We start from the raw sequence: 23,103 nt of genomic DNA on the forward strand, positions 1-23,103 counted from the left end.
AACCACAATAGACAAAATCTGGACTGCTTGCTCCACCTCTCTTGAAATAGTCTGGGGGTTAGGTGGGGGACCATCATGTGTTGATATTTGTGCATGGAGTGGTGGGCAGGAACTGGAGAGCAGTTCGCACAAATGGCCCTCTGGGTACTACCAGAGCACTTTAATGTTGTTCTCACATTTCGTCTGGCCACCTCCCTCCATTGGTACGGAAAAGAGGGTGTCTTACTTCCAACGTGCCCTGGGCTATAGAACTCCTTTGCAGGCTGAGTCAATCCTATTGCCTCATTCAACCAGGACCACACCCTGACAGTATCAGGAGCTCTGCTTCCTCGCCCTCTACACCTGCTCAGCCCCAACCTGGGTGCTGTTAGGTTTGAGGAAGCCCTGGGTAAAATATTCCCCTGGAAGAGGAGGGGCACCATCACTTCGCAGGCTGCTCCCACCTCCCCGTCCCTGCAGCTACCCTACACATTACAGGCATCAACACTGGCAAAGGAATGGACAGCCCGCTTGTTCATGCTCCCCCTCCCCGCGCCATAGCTAGCCTGCCAGGTTTGCCTCTTGCTCTCCACGTTCTGGGTGGGATGTGTGTAAAGAAGAGCCTTCTCCCATCTCCTGTTTCAACTGTTTATTAATCCCAAATTGCAATGCTTTATTCTGTTATTTCCCTAAGCTGCTCATAGAGCTTCTCACAACCAAGCGGTCTGCTAATCTTACTAAATGAAAAGGACAGCATAAAGAAAAAGAGCGCGGGCCATTGAGAACTCAGGTATGAGGGCTGCGGCCAGAAATCTCACGGATAAACGATCCCCGATTCATTTTATTTATTTCTTTTTTACCAGATAGGGCTAAGGGCTACACATTCCCTCTCCGGGGGGGGGGGACGACCCCGAACATGGTACCGATTCTCTTTCTTGCAACTTCCCAATAACTTTCTTCCGGGAGGGGGGGGGTTGGAGAGAGAAGGAACCGCCCAATATCAGCTCTCCAGGGCAGGGCCGAAGTTGCTCCTCCCCAACGGAGGGCGGGCGGGGGCCCGCTTCCTCAGCGCGGAGGTGCAGTGCTTTTTCGCCCCATTTGGAGCTATGGCGGTGGCGCTGAGGGCGGCGGTGCTGTTGACGGCCTTGGCGCTTCAGGTGGTGAGTGAGGACGGGCAGCGAGAGCGGGAACCCCGGGGCAGCAGAGGAGAGCAGAAGGCAGCGCCGCTCTCCTCGCGAGTTGGGCGCCGGGCAGCGGCAGCAGGAGGGCCCCAAGGGCCGAGCGGCGCGCGCCTGCCTTGCCCGCGAGCCATTGTTTTTCCTGCGCCGCCTTTCACTCCCCGCAGGAAAGTTGCTCCGCGCGGCGAAGCGGCCCCGGGTTGGGAGGCGCCGGGATCTCCGGAGCGAGTCCTCCTTGTTGGGGCTCCCAGCAGCAGCAGCTCCTCCCGGCGCCGCTGGCTGGGACTGGTGGGGAGCGGGGTCCCGCGGCACCCGGGTCTGGGTTCCCGCGGGGAAGCGCCTTCCTCGTGACCTGCTGCCGCCGCTTGTGTTCGCGGCCGATAAGGAAGCCGGCCGGCTCCCAAGTTTGGGCTCGCTTCGGCTTTCTCCCCGATTCTGCTCAAAATGGCTCCTGCCCGCGCAGGTAATCGGACAAGCGAACTTTCCGAAGAGCGGAAAGTTCACAAAGGCGGCGGTTGGCTTTTATTTTTTTTTGGGGGGGGGGTTCTTGGAAGTTGGAGGCGCTTCGAGAGGGAGATCGGCTCCGCCGTTTCTCAAACGAGGCTTTGCACTTCCCAGAAACGATGGGAAGTCCGTGGAAACGAAAGTGGGATGGGCGCAGGCGTTCCCCAGGGGGTCCTCTTGCGATCCGCCTTCAAATCCGCAAGCCAAAGCGATTCCCTTCTCCGCCTGAAGTCAATTCTTGATGTTGCAATAACCATTAATGGTGACGTCATTCATTGAGGGTAACGGCATGTTAATACCCTGTGACGTCAGGCAGAGGGCTTCCGGGATTCGAGAAGACTTTGCTTTTCGCGTTCTTCGACACATTCAGACACACTTGGCGGCTCCCCCCCCCCTTTCCTCTCCAATATCTGATTTTCATTACGTCTATTCCTATGTTCTACTGCAAATAGTTTAATAAAGATGATCGGCCCGAAATATTTTTACTAGCCTAGCTCCTGATATGCAAACACTTTTTCCACCTTTATGGCCTGAAAGGTGGGGGAATCAGTTTAAATAGTTGATATCTGTGACAGGATGATTGCTTGAGACAGAAATGCTTTTAGGAAGTTTGAAATGGGAAAACAACGGGGCAGAGACCTATGTCTGGAGAAGCTAGATTGGTAAAGAAAGAGGGATTTATATGCATGGTATATGCAGACGGCGCTGTGCACTCCCATTTTCCCCTACCGGAATTCCCTGTTTACAGTGGTACCTCGCAAGACGAATGCCTCGCTAGACAAAAAACGCGCAAGACGAAAGAGTTTTTCGTTTCTTGAGTTGCTTCGCAAGACGATTTTCCCTATGGGCTTGCTTCGCAAGACGAAAACGTCTTGCGGGTTTGCTTCCTTTTTCTTAAAGCCGTTAATACCCAGGGAATCCGCGCTCCGCAAGACGAAAAAAATCGCAAGACGAAGCAACTCACGGAACGAATTAATTTCGTCTTGCGAGGCACTACTGTACAACGTGTTTAACTGAAACGCTTCTTTGATGTGTCTAGATCCAGCTTTAGTAGCTCTTCAGATGTCCAAGACTGGTAGAGTAGTTGGGAAATCAGTTGTACTAGACCTGCTATTGGCCAGCAAAATGCAAGCTGCACATCTGTACTTCCAGAGGAGTAACCCCTCCAAGGGCACAAGAGGGTTTACTTTTGAATGAGTGTCCATAGGCTACTGCTGTTAGGCCTGCAGTTCTTTTCCTCCCTAGGAGTAAGTGCTATTGAGCATGGGTGGGACTTGCTCTGGTACGAAGCAGTTTAGGATTGCAGTATTGAATGTATTCAAGTTTTGAATGGATAAAACTTTTCGGTTCCCTTTAAAAGTATCATTTTCCTCATCGCTCTATATATCCAACCACGTGGTTAAGTGTAACAGGGCAAATGTGGCTTTAAAAGTTCTATTTAGTAATGTTTTATTATACAAGCCATCTTAGAGTTTACCTTCTTTAAAAGATAGGGGTATAGGTCTTTAAAACAAATTTTAAAATACCTGCTTATGGTACTACCTACTCCACAGAATACCCTGGAAGCAGGAAATTTTCTACTTTTCCTACTTTTAATTTTCTACTTTGTAATCTCAATTATTTAATTTAAAAATTATGTATCAGGGTACCAAGCATTCAAACCATAACAAATGTGACTGTTGTATGCACATTTTATGTTACTTTTTTGTTTTTTTGTTTTGCTCTCTCTATGTAAACACATATGTTTATGAATGGTTGTGGATTTTATTAGTTTTTGTACCTTGTTTACAGCATATATAGCGTGTCTTTGTTGCTGGCTGATTTGCTGCTATTGCTTTGCAATTTGCAGCTACGTATAGCTTGTTTTGATGGACAGATTTAAACAAAAGCATAAAGAAAAGTGACCAGGCCACTGGATATTCGTGTGCTAATTTCGAACTGCAGGTGGACAGGGGTGGTTGTAATTTTGATTGTTTTCCCCTAGGAAAACTAGCACAGACTTCTCCCCGACATAATATTTATTTATTTTGCAGTGAATTTTTATGCATCCCCTCTATAGCAGTCAGGACCAGTACACTGTAAAATTAAGTTATTAAGTTCAACAAGTGCTGCTTAGCAGATCTGGCCTTGTAAGGTTCCTAAATGAGAGCACACGTAGGTACCATAGGCAAGGTGCTATATTCCAAAGGCTGCAATCCCATACATACACAGTTCCCCCATTTGAACATGATGGGGTTTGCTTCCAAATAGGCATGATTAATATTGCACTGTAAATTCACTGAATAATTTAATTTTTCTTGTAAATTTTCCTTGGACTGTGGCAGTATAAGTGCAGCTGATATTACCACAGCAGCTTGGAAATGTATCTTACAGATTTAGATTGAAATAATTTCCAACTACCGTATTTTTCGCACCATAGGACGCACTTTTCCCCCTCCAAAAATGAAGGGGAAATGTGTGTGCGTCCTATGGTGCGAATGCAGGCTTTCGCTGAAGCTGGAGAGCGAGAGGGGTCGGTGCGCACCGACCCCTCTAGCTCTCCAGGCTTCAGGAGAGCCCCACCGCCAGCCCCACAAGCTCGGGGGACAGCGGGGAGGCGGAACACCGCCATCCCGCTGTCCCCCGACTTGGTTAGAAGGCTGGCGGGGGGAGAAGCCTGCTCCTCCCCGTCGCCAGCCCTGCAAACTCGGCGGATAGCGGGAGAGGCGCAGCGCGCCCTCCCGCTGTCTCCCGACATGGTTTGGAGGCTGGCGGAGGGCTTCCTCCTCCCCCAGCCCCGCAAGCTCCCAGAGCGATGCCAAAACTGCGCGCAGCTTCGGCATGGCTCTGGGTCCCGTTCTGGGGGAGGGGGAAGCTTGGGCTTCCCCCGCCCCAGCCCCGCGTCTCCAGCCGGGAGACGGTCGCGGGGGGCTGCTTTAGCCCCGCGCGTGCTCTCTCGGCTGGAGAGGTGACGCTCGGCTATGGAGGCTCCTGCCATAGGCGCGCGTCACCTCTCCAGCCGGGAGAGGGTCGCGGGGGGCTGCTTTAGCCCCGCGCGCGCTCTCCCGGCTGGAGAGGTGACGCGCGCCTATGGCAGGAGCCTCCATAGGCGCGCGTCACCTCTCCAGCCGGGAGAGCACGCACGGGGCTAAAGCAGCCCCCCGCGACCCTCTCCCGGCTGGAGAGGTGACGCGCGCATATGGCAGGAGCATCCATAGGCGCGTCACCTCTCCAGCCGGGAGAGCACGCACGGGTCTAAAGCAGCCCCCCAGCGACCCTCTCCCGGCTGGAGAGGTGACGCGCGCCTATGGCCGCTGCTCCCTGACCTGCTCTTTGGGGCTGGTGGTGGGCTTCCCCCGCCAGCCCCAAAGAGCAGGTCGAAAGGAACCTGAAGCCTGGAAAGCGAGAGGGGTCGGTGCGCACCGACCCCTCTCGCTCTCCAGGCTTCCAAGGTAGCCGCCTGAACGCACCTTAAACGGCACCTTGTTTTAGAGCGGGAAAACAAAAGGGGGAAAATTCTCCCACTCTCTGCGCAGCGCCTCCTGCCGCTTCGCTGAAGGGGCGCTGGGCAGAGAGCAGAAGAATTTTTTTTCCTTGTTCTCCCCCCCTCTAAAACAAGGTGCGTCCTATTGTCCGGTGCGTCCTATGGTGCGAAAAATACGGTAAGTCTCTGTGATTCTAAACACAGACAATTTTCAAGTAAATGCGATTTTTTTCAGTTGGAATGTAAGGTGGAATGTTCTTGATTGTTAAATGTCTCAGTAACATTAGCAATTTGATAAAATGTTAGCATTAAAAATAAATACTGAATGTCTGAAATGCAATTTCTCCATCAGCCTCTGCCAACCCAAGGGGAAAATAACAGACTTTGCATCTAGGTAACAAGCCACATAACAGCATTTTCACAAAGTGCATTCTTTTGGTAGTCAGTAGATGCCACAGAGAAAAACTAATGTGCACATCCTAATTAGTTTTTGCTTTCACTACTAAATCACCTTGAGATCATTGTGCTTTAATTCACTCTGTGTACAGTGGTACCTCGAGTTACATACGCTTCAGGTTACATACGCTTCAGGTTACAAACTCTGCTAACCCAGAAATATTACCTCGGGTTAAGAACTTTGCTTCAGGATGAGAACAGAAATCGGGCTCCGGCAGCAGGAGGCCCCATTAGCTAAAGTGGTGCTTTAGGTTAAGAACAGTTTCGGGTTAAGAACGAACCTCCAGAACGAATTAAGTACTTAACCCGAGGTACCACTGTATTGCTTTTTCACCCTGGTTCTCAAAATGAGTGCAATGAAGAAAAGAGTCTCTTCTGCTGCAAGAGCCCAGATGGGGCATCTAAGTTGTAATGAAGGTTTTTTGAAACATGGGCATCACTTTTAGTATATCTAGGAGCAACTTTCTAGTTTTTTGTTATTGAAATCTCTCCAGCTATCTCCCTACTTTTGGTTTACAGCCTAGTGTTCAAGGCACAACTTGGAGATTCATTCTGTTTAAATCAGCGGGATAGGAATAGTGGAAGCTGCCACGTACAATTTCAGACCATTAGTCCACTTAGCCCAGGGTGATTTACTCTTAACTGGCAGTGACTCTCTGGGGTCTCTTGCAGAACCCTGCATCTGATCCCTTTCAACAGGACACCGCTCTCAGCTGGCCCCTGCCTGCCTACCTTTTTACTTACAGCCAGTCTAGGAAGTGACACTGGCTGTTAACTTCCTCCTCCTCAGCCTCCTCACCCTTGTACAGTTCAGCAGGGAGGAGGCTGGGGGACAAAACTAGAATCTGTCAATTCTGCCTGTCATTGGCTGCAGTAGCTCCTTTCATTGGCTCTGACTCCACCTACTGTTGGGTTCCTTGCCTGGTGTCCTACTAGTCCCAGGGATACCAGCCACCATTTGGAATTGGTTGTGAGGCCATTTTTGTACAAGGCAAGTGATCTACCACTGAGCTATGTAGTCCATTAGTCCATCCCAAAGTTGACTTTGGCCTTATCTCTACCACACCTAGTGGTAGGGCCTATTCCCATTGCACAACAGGTTCACCGTTTCCCATTGCAGAAGTTTACCGTATGTTTTGCACTAACAAGGGTGGTTCTGATCTCTTTCTTTGTCATGCATTTAGACTCAGAATTAATTGTTGAACATGTAGGCTTGTTCACATTTTTATCTTGTCTCTGATCAGTTTGAGAACCACACCTTTTTACCACTAATCATCTTTCAATGTCAGAGCTGACCACTATATTTATATGTGCAGCTTAAAAGTAGAGTTCCAAGTTGTGAAATTGCACTCTGAATTCTCCCTGTTTCCAATAGCCTGAAGCCAGCCTGTTTTTCCTTTCTCCTCCTGTGATGAGGCTGCATTTTAATGTTTTAATCTTGTTTTTTTAAGTTGTATTCATTCAACTTGTTCTTATTATTGCTTGTTAGCCGCCCTGAGCCCGGCCTTGGCTGGGGAGGGCGGGGTATAAATAAAATTTATTATTATTAGGGTTTGAGAAGTTCATGGATCACTCAGAAAACTCCTGTTGACTAATAGATTGAACAACCACATTGTGAAAATCCCACTGGCATTGGTGAAGCTGCTTAGAAATTAAAAATTTTGTGCTTGCTAATACAGCCAAGATTTTTGGTGAAAATGCTGCTCCAGAACTGTCCCATTTTAACATCCCGGATTTTATTTTATAATATAACATTCCAGTCCTCAGAGGTGTGCTTGAATGTAAGGCGAGTGTCCACTTCTTCATGTCAAAACAACTTCGTGTGTTTCTTGGCTTGCTTGCATTTTCCATTCAGCAGAACTTCCTAACTTGCACTTCCGCTCCAGTTGTAGCACACTGATCCGGATTGTATAAATTGCAATAAGGAGCTGGAGTTAGGCCGCCTTCCTTCTCATGGAAATTGGCGAGTTGGCATTAACTTTTCAGCACATCATGAACATTCCCTCTGTCCATGCTACTGTTCAATTCCTTCTTCAGTTCTAAAAGCAGGAAGCCCACAGTTTGCATGCAGGACAAGGGTAAACCCTTTAAAATAATATATATCTCATATCTGGGATGGGGAACGCAGCTGTTGCTCCTGGACTACAACTCCCAGCATCCCATTGGCCATGCTGACCAGAAGGCCACAGCCTCCCTATCCTTGCCTTAAAGCTTTACCGCTTGCCTTTCCTCATGTCAGAGGGTATTTCTTACTGCAGGAAACTCTTTTACCCAAAATGTCAAAAGGAGTTTTGCTTGGTGCATTTATTATGTGGGAAAGATTGTTTCACACCTCTTTTTCTGGTTGCTATGAGGAGAATAAAAGTTTGATATGAGTGTTTAAAAAGCAAAATTGAGCTCTACTTGAAAGCTTAGCAAAGGAATGTTTAGGTGTTCTCCCTGTGAATATGCTGAAGTCCTGGAAAGTGAGTTTTTAAATAGCCAATAAATCTCATATTAAGATGGAATGATGCACCTGGGAAGTCCATTCCTATGAAGCCTGTCTCTCTGAATCTCTTTAGGTTGAATCTCCACGGTTGATACCTCTATGTGATCATGGAAAATATCTTGATTCTGGGGGACATTGTTGCAAACTATGCCCTGCAGGTAAGTGGTCATGCAGTGGCTTATATATTTAGCAAAATAACTGAATCTCTCTTTGTTGGAGAGGCATAGGCAAACTCGGCCCTCCAGATGTTTTGGGACTACAGCTCCCATCATCCCTAGCTAACAGGTCCAGTGATCAAGGATGATGGGAATTGTAGTCTCAAAACGTCTGGAGGGCTGAGTTTGCCTATGCGTGCTCCAAAGCTTATTGAAAAGGATTTGTTCATCATGTTTAGCATTTATATGGTACGTTTCCGAGCACAATTCAAAGTGTTGGTGTTGACCTTTAAAGCCCTAAACGGCCTCGGCCCAGTATACCTGAAGGAGCGTCTCCACCCCCATCGTTCTGCCCGGACGCTGAGGTCCAGTGCCGAGGGCCTTCTGGCGGTTCCCTCATTGCGAGAAGCAAAGCTACAGGGAACCAGGCAGAGGGCCTTTTCGGTAGTGGCGCCCGCCCTGTGGAACGCCCTCCCATCAGATGTCAAAATGATAAACAACTACTTGACATTCAGAAAACATCTTAAGGCAGCCCTGTTCAGGGAAGTTTTTAATGTATGATATTTTAGTGTTTCCTGGTTTCTATGGAAGCCGCCCAGAGTGGCTGGGGGGGCCCAGCCAGATGGGCGGGGTATAAATAATAAATTATTATTATTATTATTATTATTACTCTTTCCTATATATTTCATCAAAGACTATCTCAGCTATTCTGTCAAATAGGCAAATATTAGGACCAAAGCACACATTTATGTGTTTATTGAAACGTGTATGCTGGTTTGCCAGCAGTAGTGCAGATTCACTTTAAAGGTGAAATAGATTGTGGGGGAGGTGGAAGCAGTTATTTATGGTATATCTTCTTCCTCCTCTTCTTTTCTCCCCTGCTTCTGCCTTTGGGAATTTGCATCCTTTACGGGGAAAAAAATTGCACTGTCTCTGTAAAATGCCTCTGACTTGGGAGCTTGTCAAGAAAATGATTTCCTGTTGCAAAAGTGAATAAATTTCAGAAAGGTTAGGAACCATTTAAACCAGTCTAAGCTTTCTGGTACCATAGCTCAAGTCAGTAGAGCACAAGACTCTTAATCTCAGGCTTGTGAGCTCGAGCCCCATGTTGGGCAAAAGATTCATGCATGGCAAGGGGTTGGCCTAGATGACCCTCTGGAACTCTTCCAACCCAGTGCTAAGGAGATTGTACTGTTGGGCAAGCAGAAATACTTGGGCTTGTAGAACAGTCTCCCCTCTCCTCCCCAGGCATGCTGTTCTGAGGGATCTCCCAACCCTCCGAAGTAGATTTGGGGGAGGAGGGGTATCGATAGCCCCCTTGGCTTCTGCCAGCGTGACGGGGTAGTTGAATTCTGCCTTTAATCAATTTCATTTGTCCAAAGCCTTCCTCCAAAACGGAGACTCTCCTCCTCTCCCTTTTTCTGCTCACACATATCACTTGAGGTAGGGTTAGGCTGAGAGATGATGGCTACCCCAAGGTTGCTAGGGGTGGAATTGAGATTCAGGCATGAGCCTTCCCAGTCTCAGTTATCTAATCGACCCACTATGGTGCACTTGTCCAAAAATATGCTTGTGTTAGATTTGAAAGAATGATAAGGAGCTATCTTTAATTATTAAAGCCTAAATGTAACACCCTTTTGAAATGTTCTGCATTTAAAATAAATTTCTGGTTTAAATATTGGAAAAAGGCGCCTGTGTCCCACCAGTGGAGCACCCCATTTAGGGACCTGCTGCTACAGGTGTTCAATCTCTTCCTGTGTTTTTTGAGGGGGCATAGTAGGGGCCTCTGGCAGGTATGGCTCCACCATCAGAGCTCTTCTGCAGCAGACTGAGACTTCTGCCCCAATCTCTCTCACTCCAGACAATAGCTCTGGGGATTAGTCCCATGCAGTTCTGTGGAATTCACTTTCCAGTAAATGTGCAGCCAACTTGTACACGCTGACCTGTGTAAACACACATAAGATTGGGCTGCTTACATTCTTTATAGATTGACACCTTTGTAACCTTAATTTAAGCAAAAAGGTTCACATTGCAGATAAAGTCAGAGGTATGCATTCTGCAAATACCTTAATTAACATGCTTTTAACCTTGAATTTTTTTGATGTCCCCATATAATAGGTACCTATGTTGCTGAAAGCTGCATTACGCCACATACTTCTGGAATCTGTGCACCCTGCCAGGAAGGAATAGACTACACTGCTCATGCAAATGGACTTCAGAAATGCTTGCCTTGTGATGTTTGCAAATCTGGTACAGTATGGTTTTGTGAACTGGTTGCTTTCTGACGCTAGGGTTTTAAAAGGTCAGCTGTCTTCTCCCAGTCAGTTGTATTTTGTTTTGCTTTAATAGTCTGCTGAAGGGATCCACCACAATCTATTTAAACTATGGTCCTCCAGAATGGTGCTGAACTACATCTCTCATCATCTCTGGCTATTGGCCATGCTGGCTGGGGCTGATGGAGTTAAGTAACATCTGGAGGGCAAGAGGTTCCCTGTCCTTGATTTCCCACCCACTTCATGACCTAGAAGTGGGACCACCTTGAATGCTAGTTCTTTCCAAGGCAGTGTTCACTTAGGGATCTTTGAGTTGCTTTGTATCCTTTGTTGTTGTTTAGTCGTTTAGTCATGTCCAACTCTTCATGACCCCCTGGACCAGAGCATGCCAGGCACTCCTGTCTTCCGCTGCCTCCCGCAGTTTGGTCAGACTCATGTTTGTAGCTTTGAGAACACTATCCAACCATCTCATCCTCTGTCGTCCCCTTCTCCTTGTGCCCCCCATCTTTCCCAACATCAGGGTATTTTCCAGTGAGTCTTCTCTTCTCATGAGGTGGCCAAAGTATTGGAGCCTCAGCTTCAGGATCTGTCCTTCCAGTGAGCACTCAGGGCTGATTTCCTTAAGAATGGAGAGGCTTGATCTTCTTGCAGTCCATGGGACTCTCAAGAGTCTCCTCCAGCACCATAATTCAAAAGTATCAATTCTTCGGCGATCAGCCTTCTTTATGGTCCAGCTCTCACTTCCATACATCACTACTGGGAAAACCATAGCTTTAACTAGACGGACCTTTGTTGGCAAGGTTAATCTATTGGTTCTCTAAATGTTTTGAGCATGTGGCCCTTCCTACACTTTAATGCTTCTATGAAAAGACAGGATGACCATTGACAATTTTAGGAAGCATTGCAGATTTATTTCTATCCTTTTTTTAGGTTTTGAAATGGTGAAGAGCTGCACTGTGAAGAGTAACACTGAATGTCGGTGTAAAGCCGGGTATTTCTGCCCCCCAAGTTGTGAGGAATGTGCCCCGTGCACGACAAAGTACGTACATTAATGGGTTAGTGTGGCTGTCTTTAGAGAGAGGCTTGGGTACTGTTGGCGCAGATTGACTTTAAATAAAAGTGATCTCTTAAAATAAAAAAACACCCAAGAAGAAAGGCAAATTTTAAATAATTTGTTTTTAAATCAGGTCTCTTTTTGGTACTTGTATTTCCTAAGAAATGAGGCATACTGATTGGTTAATATAATGATTGGCAGAAAAGTCCAAAGCCCCTTTGTGCTGGGCAAGTTGAGGGCTGCATTGGGTGGAGGAAAAAGCAAACTTAAATGCAGGTTCTTAAGAGTTACAGTTTTCATAATGACCAGGTGAGTTAGAAACAATACAGGTAGTCTGGTGGAATAGTTTCTACTAGGTGAAAGTTGGGGGGGGGGATGATCCAGCAGAGTTAATGGACTATCTAATGGAATTTGAAAGATAATAGCTGAATTCTTTAGGTGCTTATGGTCCATTTAAATTTTAACAATTTTGTATTTAAAATAAGAATGCTAATTTTAAAATTTATGAAGATTAACTTTTAAAAATAAAATATTTGTTATTGGTCATCCGTAATGTGAGAAATTCTCATAACTTTTAATAGCAAATTCATTTTCTATGAAGTTTGCACATCTATCTGAAGAGACAAGTTTAAGCTGCATGTCTTTAGAAGGCACAGATACCCTAGCTGATTAGAAAGTCTGTCATCTTGTTTTTAAACCTAACATCTAGGTGTCCTGAAGGGCAGATTCCTGTGGAAAACTGCAATGCCACTACAGATATGAAGTGTGGCTCTCTTACAGGTACAGTATGAACACTTTGTTTTCCAGAATGACCGCCTCTCTTGCTTTTTGTAGCGGGCCGCCTCAAGCAAACTCTGCCCTCCAGATGTTTTGGGACTACAGTTCCCATCATCCCTGACCACTGGTCCTGTTAGCTAGGGATCATGGGAGTTGTAGTCCCAAAAATATCTGGAGGGCCGAGTTTACCTATGCCTGCCCTAGTGGAATTGAGTACTCTTGAAGATAGCATAGCTATCTGACTGGAATAGTGAACAGGAATAGTCAACGCTACAACATTTTGTTGCAGGTTCCACTTTTTTTTTATAAAGCACCTAAAAATATTTAAGTATGGTAAAAAGATAAGAACTAACTGGCCCTGCCCATAGTGTTACCATTTTAAAGCCTGTTTAGAGCTGAAGTGGAAAGCTCTGTTACACTTTTGGCAGCTTTGCCTGCTATCTCCTATGGTACAGTGGTACCCCGCAAGACGAACGCCTCGGAAGACGAAAAACTCGCTAGACGAAGGAGTTTTTCGTTTTCTTAGCCGCTTCGCAAGACTCATTTCCCTATGGGCTTGCTTCGCAAAACGAAGCTTGCCCCGCAAGCTCCGTGGATAGCGGGGAAGCGCAGCGCGCCTTCCCCTCTCTCCCCGGACCCCTTTTGAACCAAGGAGTGGCAACGGGGAGAAGCGATTCTCCCCGCTGCCCCTTCCCTTGCTTTAAAACAGGTCCAGGGACAGAGGGGAAGGCGCGCGGCACTTCCCCTCTGTCCCCGGACAGTCTCCATAGGAACGCATTGATTGATTTTCAATGCATTCCTATGCGAAACGGTGCTTCGCAAGACGAAAAACTCGCAAGAAGAAAAAACTTGCGGAACGAATTAATTTTATCTTGCGAGGCACCACTGTAGATGGTTCAGGAATCAAATCCTCTATTCTCTCAAGACTTCAAGGATCCACCTCTTCTTTTTCCAATAAAATACTCACATTAGCAGAAACAGTGTAATATACCAGGGTGCAAATGACTACATGACAGCCTGAATCTGCAACTGGTTACCTTTCTGTACAATTAACACAACTTGAAATTGGTGACATCTGTGTGCACTTAACAGCAAGATTGAGGCTACAAGGCATAGACCTCATTTGGACATAATGTGAAATCATAATTTATTGTTACATTTGACCAAGTCCCTGCTATTTGGGGGTTGCCTATGGCATGGGGGTAGAGGATCTGTGGCTTTCCAGATTTTTCTGCAATACAGCTCCCATCACCTCAGTCATGCTGGCTGGAGCTGATTGGAGTTGTTGGGCTACTCAAGGAGGTTAGACTGGCCTTGACCAGGGCCAGAGCCTTTTCAGCCCTGGCCCCAGCCCGGTGGAACGCTCTGTCGCAAGAGACTAGGGCCCTGCGGGACTTGACATATTTCCTGCAAGATGGAGTTGTTCCGTCAGGCCTTTGGTCTGGGCCCAGTCTGACCCCCTTTTTCTATTGGACCCTGTATGTAAGTGGCCCCCTTGGCTCTTTCTATTGGCCCATATGGGACCAGCACGGGTGGCTGGGCATGGTGAACATTTCATATTCCTCACCCCTACGGCTGTGATTCGTGGGTTCCCACTTAATTTTATTCTGATTTTAAATGTGATTTTGAACTGTATTTTGACTAATCGTTTGATTTTGTGTTTTTAATGTATTATATATTTGGTGTTAGCCGCCCTGAGCTCGGTCTTGGTCAGGGAGGGTGGGGTATAAATTATTATTATTATTATTATTATTATTATTATTATTATTATTATTATTATTATTACCACTGGTTTTACAATAAGAGGTTTTTGCAATAAGCTGTTTTGCCTCTGAGCAGACCTGTGGATGTACTCCTGTTCTATCTTGCTCTGGCCTGAAGCAAAAACTCAGGATAGGAAATAAACTTGCCGTAGTGTAGGTTTTCCAGAAAATCAGTAATTAGGAAATCAGCACATTTTCAGGTGCCCTAACAAGTATTCTGATTTTGCACATTTGATTTGTTTTTGGAGAGTTAACGCTGAATATTTCGGAACTGCCAAGCTTCTTCTTGCCTAGTATTTTTTTTTAAGTGGCACCCAATCATTGTTATTAATGAGCATCTGAAACTGAACATTTTTCACCCCACATTGCTGCGTTCTTGGGAGATAGTGGCCTGTGTCTTCCTTCGTGGCCCCCTTCCTACGTTTACTATCAGAGGCACCCGGTAAGTTTTTGTAAAGCATGAGTTAATTATGTTCCCCAGAGCAAGCTGGGTGTATCTTTCACCAATATTTCAGCCCAAGTGAAAGCTTCTGGTGATTGGGACCTGTTTCTAATGTGCTTATTTTTTCCTTTCCTTTCAGAAACCAAGAATGCCAGTTCAAATTATATAGCCATTGCATTTGTTGTTGTTGTTGCTATCATTGCCGTTGGTGCTATTGCATTATTTTGCCGGAAGTCTACAAGAAATGGTTTCTGTCAAAGCAATGAAGGTAATTTCCTAGAAAACAGCTGGGATTTGGGAAGGAGCAGCACTCAGTGGCCGAGGACATGTGTAGCTTGCAGAAGGTCCCAGAACCAATCCCTGATCTCTCCAGGGTCAGGCAGTAGGTCATGTACAAGACCTCTGCTTTTGTTAAATAGTTAATACTGGACTAGATGGACAAATAGCCTTATCATAGGTGACACAGAACTGGGGTGGGGTAGCCACCTTAGGACAAATAGACAAAACTGCTGTGGGTAATTGAAGGAAAAGAATTTTCCACCTGCAAACTATAATTTAACCATAAACTGGAAATTAAAATAAGTCTTCCGTACTAAGAACATTAGGGACACGGGTGGCGCTGTGGTTTGAACCACAGAGCCTAGGGCTTGCTGATCAGAAGGTTGGCGGTTCAAATGCCCGCAACGGGGTGAGCTCCCGTTGCTCGGTCCCTGCTTCTGCCAACCTAGCAGTTCGAAAGCACGTCAAAGTGCAAGTAGATAAATAGGTGCCGCTCCAGCGGGAAGGTAAATGGCGTTTTCGTGTGTTCACCAGAAGTGGCTTTGCCATGCTGGCCACATGACCTGGAAGCTGTACGCCGGCTCCCTCGGCCAATAAAGCGAGATGAGCGCCGCAACCCCAGAGTCGGTCACGACTGGACCTGATGGTCAGGGGTCCCTTTACTTTACTTACTAACAACATTTTATTTGAAAGTTAGGTAAAGGTAAAGGGACCCCTGACAGTTAAGTCCAGTCGTGAACGACACTGGGGTTGCGGCGCTCATCTCGCTTTACAGGCCAAGGGAGCTGGCATTTGTCCACTCCGCAGACAGTTTTTCCGGGTCATGTGGCCAGCATGACTAAGCCACTTCTGGCAAAGCCAGAGCAGCGCATGGAAATGCCGTTTACCTTCCTGCTGGAGCAGTACCTATTTATCTGCTTGCACTGTGTGCTTTTGAACTGCTAGGTTGGCAGGAGCAGGGACCGAGGAACGGGAGCTCAGCCCATTGCGGGGATATGAACCACCGCAAGTCCAAGCAGCACGGTGGTTTAAACCACAGCGCCACCTGCCTCCCTATTTGAAAGTTAAACACCATCAAAATCAGCGCCTGACGTCAGAGAGTGCAATGTAGTGTTAAGGAGGGCATCCCGTTGGTGCAAGTGCTTCTGCTTGCCCAATGGAACAGTGTCCCCGCCCTCACCCTGCTCTGGGGTTCTCCTGTTCATTCCACTGTGTTAATCATAAAACTAAGAATGAAGAGAACATGACAGTCATGTCATCTCCATTTTGATTCCAACAATCTTAGTTATGTCTTGAAATACTTTCAAAGTTGCTGTATTATGACCCAGTACACTGATATATAAACATTTATTTCTCTCTCTCTCTTTCTCTCTCACCATTCCTGTCAAGAAACTTCTGCCCAACCTTGGTGGGTAAGTGTCCATAAATGTCACTCCTTATTATAGAAACATGTCTAGTATACTTAGCTTCCTGCCTTCCCCATATTTTGGTTGGACAGGGCCAGAAGTTGTCATTGTGGGATGTGTCAAGCAGGACATTGTGGTCAGTTCCTTAGTCTCTTGCATCTCATAATCTCATTGATGAGTTATAACCCTGTTAAATTTGCAGCTTGATGACATATTTTTAAACACCTAGCAGGGGGGATATGAAGTCTCATTCAAGAAAGAGTGTTAGCTAATCATGGAAATAAAGGAACTACTTTTTGAAATCCTTTGCTATACTGGGTTCCATGTGCTCAGTGCTGTGTGCTTTTGCAGTCATGAAAACTTGTCATGATATAGTGCAGATATCTAGTACACAAGTGATAGTGGCTCAGTTTATTAACTGTGGGCCAATGGTATAATGCAATTTAGCAAGCAGCATTATTGGAAAAACTGACAGAAAAATTTAAATTAGCAAGAGGTCAAAAGAAACATGTCAGTTTTTATGCAGTTTGGTGTGACTTTATTGGCTACACAAAAAAATGAGGCATATGGTAGAACAGTGCCATAGTTTACAGCACAGTCTGGCGTGCGTGAAGTAAACATTTTAATTCCCCAACCACCATCTTTATATAAATTCTAATTGTTATGGAAACAAAATACCTTTTACTTATATTCATCAATCTAAGCAATACTTGTCAATATACATAATAATTTTGACACAACCTTGTTAGTATATTCAGAAATGTTTATTGTTTTACATTTATGTATTTGTTGCATGTCATGTGGTAGAACGTAAACAGATATATCTCAGTATAACCATGTTAAAAAAGTTAAATATGAAAATGAATAAAACCTATGTTACCAAATAATAATAATGAGAGATAACTATTGGTTGCATATAAAGTGGATCATTGATGCCTATGTGTACTTTAGCAGTCTATGGATTTGTGTCTCAGCAATATGCCATGCTGGCATGCCAATATTGCCCACGCATGCATCAGCGATCCAGTTTGTTACACTGAGTGCATGCAACCCTTTATAGGGAAGGGTTTTTTAAAAACAAAAACAAAGCACACCGGATCTTGCATTTAAACTGGGTCTCTGCTTCCAGGAACGCTGTAAGAAAAAGAATCCTGGATCAAATGGAGCTTCATCTGAATCGGTAAAACATTCTGATGTTCTTATGCTTAGGCTGTGATCCTATACCCCAGGGGGGGGGCTAACCTGTGGCTTCCTGGTGTTGCTCTACTACAACTCCAATCACCCCTGACCATTAGCCATCGTGGCTGGGGCTGGTGACAGTTGGAGGTCCCTACCCCTGCTGTAAACAGGTGCATGGAAATAAATGTCCCCAGCTGAGTGTGTACTGCTGAGTAAACATGTCCAGGATTGTGCTTTTGACACAAACAAGCATTCCTAAAGCTGACAACCATCTAGTACCAAAAGGGTTTTTCCTTTTATTTGCAGCTGCTTATAAATCAGATGGAAAAGCCAGGTCCTGTATCAGAAAACAAGTTGCCTGGGAATACTGACAGAAGCGACCTGGCAGCGGGCAACACAAATGAAGAACCTCTCTTGGGAAGCACTGAATCCACTGCTGCAAGCCTGCAGCCCAATGTAAGAAAGTGTAGAAGCTGTTCAACTGGAATTTTATCTATACCTGATGACTATGGGGTGGGAGCATCTCTGACCACTGGCCTTGCTAGTTAAATCCTATCAGAGTTGGGAGCTCAACAACATGTGAAGGGCCAAAGGTTTCCCCACCTCTGCTTTATGGTGGTGTGCAAGAAACTGATTAGGTTAGCTGGCTATTTCTTGGGTACCAGCAATCCAAAAACAGCAGTTGGGAGCTCAAGCAAAGAACATTTAAGGTAGATGGAAAGAAAAAAAGCAAATATTGATAAAAGTATCTGAAATGTATCTCTAGACCACAGCTGTCAAGCGTCCCTTATTTGGCAGGACAGTCCCTTATCCCAGCGCCATGTCCCGCTGCTGTCCCTTATTGATGATGTCCCTTAAATTTCCCGGGTTTCAAAGGAAGCAGTTCCTTTCCCTCCCTCCTTGCTGGCCAGGGAGGCTCCAACTGTGTTGCTTGGCTGCGTTGCACACCCAATAAGAAGTCTAAGAACGACTGGGGGGTAGAGCTTGCATGCCTTGTGCTGATCATATCGGCTGCATTGTCTGGGGACTCGCCTTTGCTCAGCGTTTCCCAGCGGAGAGGTGACGGTGGTTTTCCTTGAGGCTTGAGGCTTTGTTTGGCTGCTGGCTGGGCTTTCTGCCTTTGGCTCGGAGGGGCTCAGAAGCTGAACATACCTGTGCTAGGAAAATCCCTTATTTTGGCTGCTGATCCCTTATTTTCGAGGCTGCTGGTCCCTTATTTTCAAATCTGTAAGTTGACAGCTATGCTTGCTCTAGATTCACCTTACTTTCCATGTGGGTACTACAGTACTCCATCTTGGGATGGACCAAGATGGGGTACTTTGAGTTAATTAGTGTTGTTCAATGAGAATCATTCTCTGTACAAATTTAATATTTATATCCTGGTTGGATATTTGTGATGATTCATTGGCTCACAAATACCGTTGAATAGAGAGTTAAAGAATGTTAGGAAAAGTTTAAGCACTAAAAGATAAGAAATAGCAAGACAGAGTTGCCTTTTTGAGTACAATTTACGTGGGTGTTATGTTCACATGTATAAGTGAAACCACGTATATTTGAAACACCATTGAAAAAGCCTGCAAGCATCCCATTATTCCCCTTTGGTGACACTTCTGGGTTCAGCAGAATGTCCATGTGCACAATCGCACACATATTGGGCATATCTAAAATGGCCGCTGCCTGTATTGTTGTAAAATAAACCCCTTGAACATCGTATTTTAAAATATGGCCCTTTGCTTAATTATAATAGTTTGAAGAAATGCTTCAATAAATTCTGTGACAGTCATCACTTTTGTAGCATGCAATAGGAAAGGTTGCTTAAAGTTTGTCAGTGATGTTTGGTTTTCTTCAAAAAGCTATTCCACAAAGCTAAATTGCGGCTGCTAATGAATTTTTGTAGAACTGTTTATAAATATAACATGCCAACTACCCTAAAGCAAATCATATGAATTCTTTATCTCTGAATTACTACTGAGATTTATGGCGGTTATTTCCCCCCCCCCCCCCAGTTGCAGGGGTCAAGGCAACAACCTGTAGTAGTTGTGGTGGCGTCGGCTGAAAATTCTGATTCTGTTAAAGGTAAGTCTTTCCAAGTGTTGTTTTCCCCACCCCACGATCTGTAAACCAGCAGAAGTATTGAGAAAGTATTTTTCCTGATTTTAACCTGATGTAAAATGATGGTAATCCATGTCTGTCCCAATTTTTTATTGGCTATGTTCTTAAACTTTAGGAAATACTTAAAATTTTATGTATGTGAATAAGTTGATTCTTTTCAACTTTGATTGTTCCGATTAAAATGTTTTATTACACCAAATGTGCTGAATTCAAGAAGTTCCAATATGAGAAAGCTATAGAAGGCAAGCATGCAGACCAAGAGGCCAGTGGTCATTGACCCATGTTTTGCAGAGACAAATTCTGTCTTACATGAACAAAAATGCAGCATTGAAAACAACCATACATATTTAACTGAAATAGCAGTATGTTGAGCACTATATAGCTGGTATTTACGTCTTTTAAACTAGATGTTGCAGAAGAAAAGAGGTAGTATCACATTGAAAGAAAAATCTATAAAGTTTTTTTGAACTGCAGTTCACTAGCATGCGAGTGTACTAAAAGTACACCTTCTAAACTAAACATTATCTTGTATTGTAGTGCTGAATGAAATCTATTTCGACTCAAGGAAGCAGGTACCACTGTATGACTGGAAGACTCTTATGAGAAAGAGTGGCTTAGAAGACAATGACATTGCTGAAATAGAGCATGATCACCCTTCACAAACCGGTGAACAACGTTATCAGATGCTAAAAACTTTACAAAACAGATATGGCATTAAAGATGCTTTGCTTAAATTATTAAATGGCATATGGGCTATGAAGCTTACACATATTTATGACAATCTAACAAATGAATTAAAAAGCAAAGGTATAATAACACTGGAGACTAAAGACTAATATTTTGGTTTTTTAAATAAAACTGAACAAGAGCAGAATCTGCAAACTACAAACTGTATGGGTCTGCTGACCTTATTTTAGTGCATGTAACTTTGCTGAGGATGTATAAGCAGAACATGCTGATAATATGGTTAAGTATGGAGACTAGTACCATTTGTCTGGAGGACAACAGTGCATGATGCAAAGCTGCGTCTATGTATTTTGTAACATCAAAATGTGAGATTGTAACTTGAGCTCCTGTGAATTGCTGTACTTGAACATTTTTGCAATGAAATCTGAGCAGCTGCAAACAGTTTGTCATTCAGGTTCAAAGAAGGTAGAAAATGAATGTACACAGTTCAAAATGATGCAGTTTTACACCATTTCCAAATATCCAATGAAATTGTTACTGTAAGATACTCAACAGAAAGGACTGGAGTATATTGTATCTTTAACACTTGCATTATCAGGGAAAAAAATGTTCTTTATAAAATGTGCTTCCTATTGTGACCAAACTTCAGTGTAATACCAAAGGTTTTACATAAATTGCAAAGCGTTTTTATTAACGTTCAGCAGGCTGAAACAAGACATAATTTGCTTGAAGCCAGAACTGCAGGGTTATAAAATCATGTAGAGGTGTTACTCCAGTGAAGAGTGGGGGCAGGGGGGGACTTTATATTTACAGTGAAATCTTAGAAATGTGAGATTTTATTTTTTGTATTTAAAAAATATACCTTTTGAAAATCTTTTATATTAAAACACTTGTCAATAAAACACTTTCTACTATTAAAATTCATTGCTTATGTCATATGTGGGGAAATTTACAAGGAAAAAAGTGAGATGAAAGGGAATGAAACAAAATGGCTCCAATTTACATAGCACTTAAAATGTCCAAAGAGCATCCTTACTTCTGAAGATGGGATGCTAGAAAATCGGCTTGTGGGGGGTGGGGGTGGGGGTTTGAACAGATTTAGAATGTTTAACCTCACCATGGAGTGGATTCAGTTAAATTTATATTATGGGAATACCGGCACCTAAAAAACATCGAGCAGCATAGAAGGCATGAGAAATGAAATGAAAGACATTGGACGAAGTATATTAAAAAAACTCCTATAATTGTCCCCCCCCCAATAGTTCCCCCCTTAAACGACTCAGCTGCTGTCAAGTTTTTAGAAGGAGACCACTTTCCCACGGGGGGGGGAATTAAAAGAGGATTGAGGCCATGATGGAGGAGAGGGCTATCGGTGGCTACTGGCCACGATGCCTGCGCTCTGCCTCCACAGTTGAGAGGAAGCCGTGCTGCTAGGAAACTAGCCTAGGTGGGCCACCGGCCTGATCCAGGTGAGGTCTGTCCAGCGGTAAACAAGGAACAACTAGAGCGCATGCGCGACAATAAATCAATCAAGGGCGGCGGTCACATGATCCACATCTGGGCTGGAGAGGCGTCCCTGCGTTGCCTGGTCACGCAGCACCCGCGCGCACCGGAAGCGGCGCCTGGAGGCGGAGCTGCGCTTCCGGACGCGCCGTGGGTTGCATCAGCCTGTGTTGGCAGAGCGGCGTCGGCGTCAGTCGAGCGGCTTCGGAGGAGCGGAAGGAGCGGGATGGCGGCGTCGGCAGCCGGTGAGCTTTGCGTTTCTTGGGTGCTGAGCGAGGGCTGGGAACAAGGAGGCGCGCCGGGGCGAGGAGGGGGCAGAGGGGAGGGGGTGTGGCGCCACAGTGGGGGGGTGGTTTTAGCTGTGCGGTATCTGCTGAGGCGCCATATGGGGCACCTGCGGGGCTTTCCCTCATGGGGTCCACTGACCACCTGCCCAGGGCTGTCGTGGCGCTGCCCCGCTGGGTCTCCTGCGACCGACAATGGGCGGCCCACGACGCTTTTGGTTGTCGTGGAATCCGATGTGACTCACCGACGAGCGAGTTTCGATTCCCGGGAGCCACCGGCTTCCCTTAGCAGGCGACTTTCAGCCAGGCGATGTTTCCCTTTCGTGCAATGGAGTTGGTCGTCTTCGCAACCTACGTCCCGGGGGCATTTGTAGGAGCCCCTCTGGTTCCAACGGCAGACCCAGCGTCCTGGTCCCTCAAGGGGCCCGCCAGAGAGTCACTGGGGAGCGCTGGGTGCGCGGTGGGTGGGATTCGGATGAGTACTGCTCCTGCACCCGGAGGTTCCGTGTAGCTGCTGTGCCTGACATTAAAAGGTCTGAGGGACAGGTCTGCCCAAGCCAGCGAGCATCACTGAATGCTGGGGCAGTGAATTGCAAACACAGAGTGACAGGTGTCATGAGAAACATTATTATAATTTATTAAATTTATGTACTCTTCATCCAAGGATTGCAGGGTGGTTTACAGTATTTCATTTTGTCAGTTCTGAATCTACTGCCAGTCGTTTTCATTGGCTGTTACCCTGAGTTCTACTCTATTCATTTGCTTCATATCTTTCTGAACTCTGTCATGCCTTCCTTATTCATCTCCCTGCCACCCCAGTAACTTAGCTCACTCGCATCCCTCCCCGTGCCAGATTTAAATTTTCATTAAAGGGAGTGATGTTCCTGCACTCTGATATTTTAATTTAGATTTCTTGGAAGTACCTTTTCTAGTGCTGTGCTCCTTTATTAGAGATGGGATGACCGAAACTGTACATGGTACTCCAAACATGGCTTTGTATGTTGATTAATGTAGTGATTGCAAAACACTGTGTCTATTAGTTAGAAAATGCTGTGAGAACATAAGGAGAACATTTACCATACCCTTTTCTTTGCATGAGAAGGTGTAAGGTAAATAATATT

General features: G+C 45.4%; 2 protein-coding genes across 4 annotated transcripts in view; both read left to right on the plus strand.

Moving 5' to 3' along the window:
* The first annotated feature begins 1,036 nt into the window (after nt 1-1,036).
* Nucleotides 1,037-21,115, plus strand: LOC309365803 (tumor necrosis factor receptor superfamily member 6-like). 2 transcript variants are annotated; one of them, XM_081904297.1, is made up of 11 exons: nt 1,037-1,139; nt 8,142-8,226; nt 10,342-10,473; nt 11,427-11,535; nt 12,260-12,330; nt 14,672-14,800; nt 16,201-16,223; nt 17,347-17,397; nt 17,703-17,852; nt 19,403-19,472; nt 20,046-21,115. In XM_081904297.1, the coding sequence occupies exons 1-11, from the start codon at nt 1,086-1,088 to the stop codon at nt 20,342-20,344; spliced, it is 1,173 nt and encodes a 390-aa protein (XP_081760423.1). In that variant the 5' UTR covers nt 1,037-1,085; the 3' UTR covers nt 20,345-21,115. The 2 variants fall into 2 exon arrangements, with proteins under 2 accessions (XP_081760423.1, XP_081760424.1); XM_081904298.1 differs by lacking the exon at nt 17,347-17,397.
* A 672-nt stretch (nt 21,116-21,787) lies between these two features.
* Nucleotides 21,788-23,103, plus strand: part of CARS1 (cysteinyl-tRNA synthetase 1) — a 33,479-nt gene continuing 32,163 nt past the window's right edge. Inside the window, exon 1 of one of the 2 annotated variants that reach the window (XM_081903751.1) lies at nt 21,788-21,943. In XM_081903751.1, the coding sequence (XP_081759877.1) occupies nt 21,925-21,943 (19 nt within the window). In that variant the 5' untranslated portion in view covers nt 21,788-21,924. The remainder of the gene's footprint in view (nt 21,944-23,103) is intronic. The other variant, XM_081903752.1, reaches the window with a different exon arrangement.

This window comes from Podarcis melisellensis, assembly GCF_964234715.1.
Source record: "Podarcis melisellensis genome assembly, chromosome: 1".
NCBI classification, from domain to species: Eukaryota; Metazoa; Chordata; class Lepidosauria; order Squamata; family Lacertidae; genus Podarcis; species Podarcis melisellensis.

Bases quoted from the DNA above. Each gene is read 5' to 3' on its own strand.
- LOC309365803 (XM_081904297.1), top strand. From the start codon at position 1,086: ATGGCGGTGGCGCTGAGGGCGGCGGTGCTGTTGACGGCCTTGGCGCTT. The intron at 16,224-17,346 runs GTAAGTGTCCAT...CTCTGCTTCCAG, and splicing joins CTTCTGCCCAACCTTGGTGG to GAACGCTGTAAGAAAAAGAA. The intron at 17,853-19,402 runs GTAAGAAAGTGT...CCCCCCCCCCAG, and splicing joins CTGCAAGCCTGCAGCCCAAT to TTGCAGGGGTCAAGGCAACA.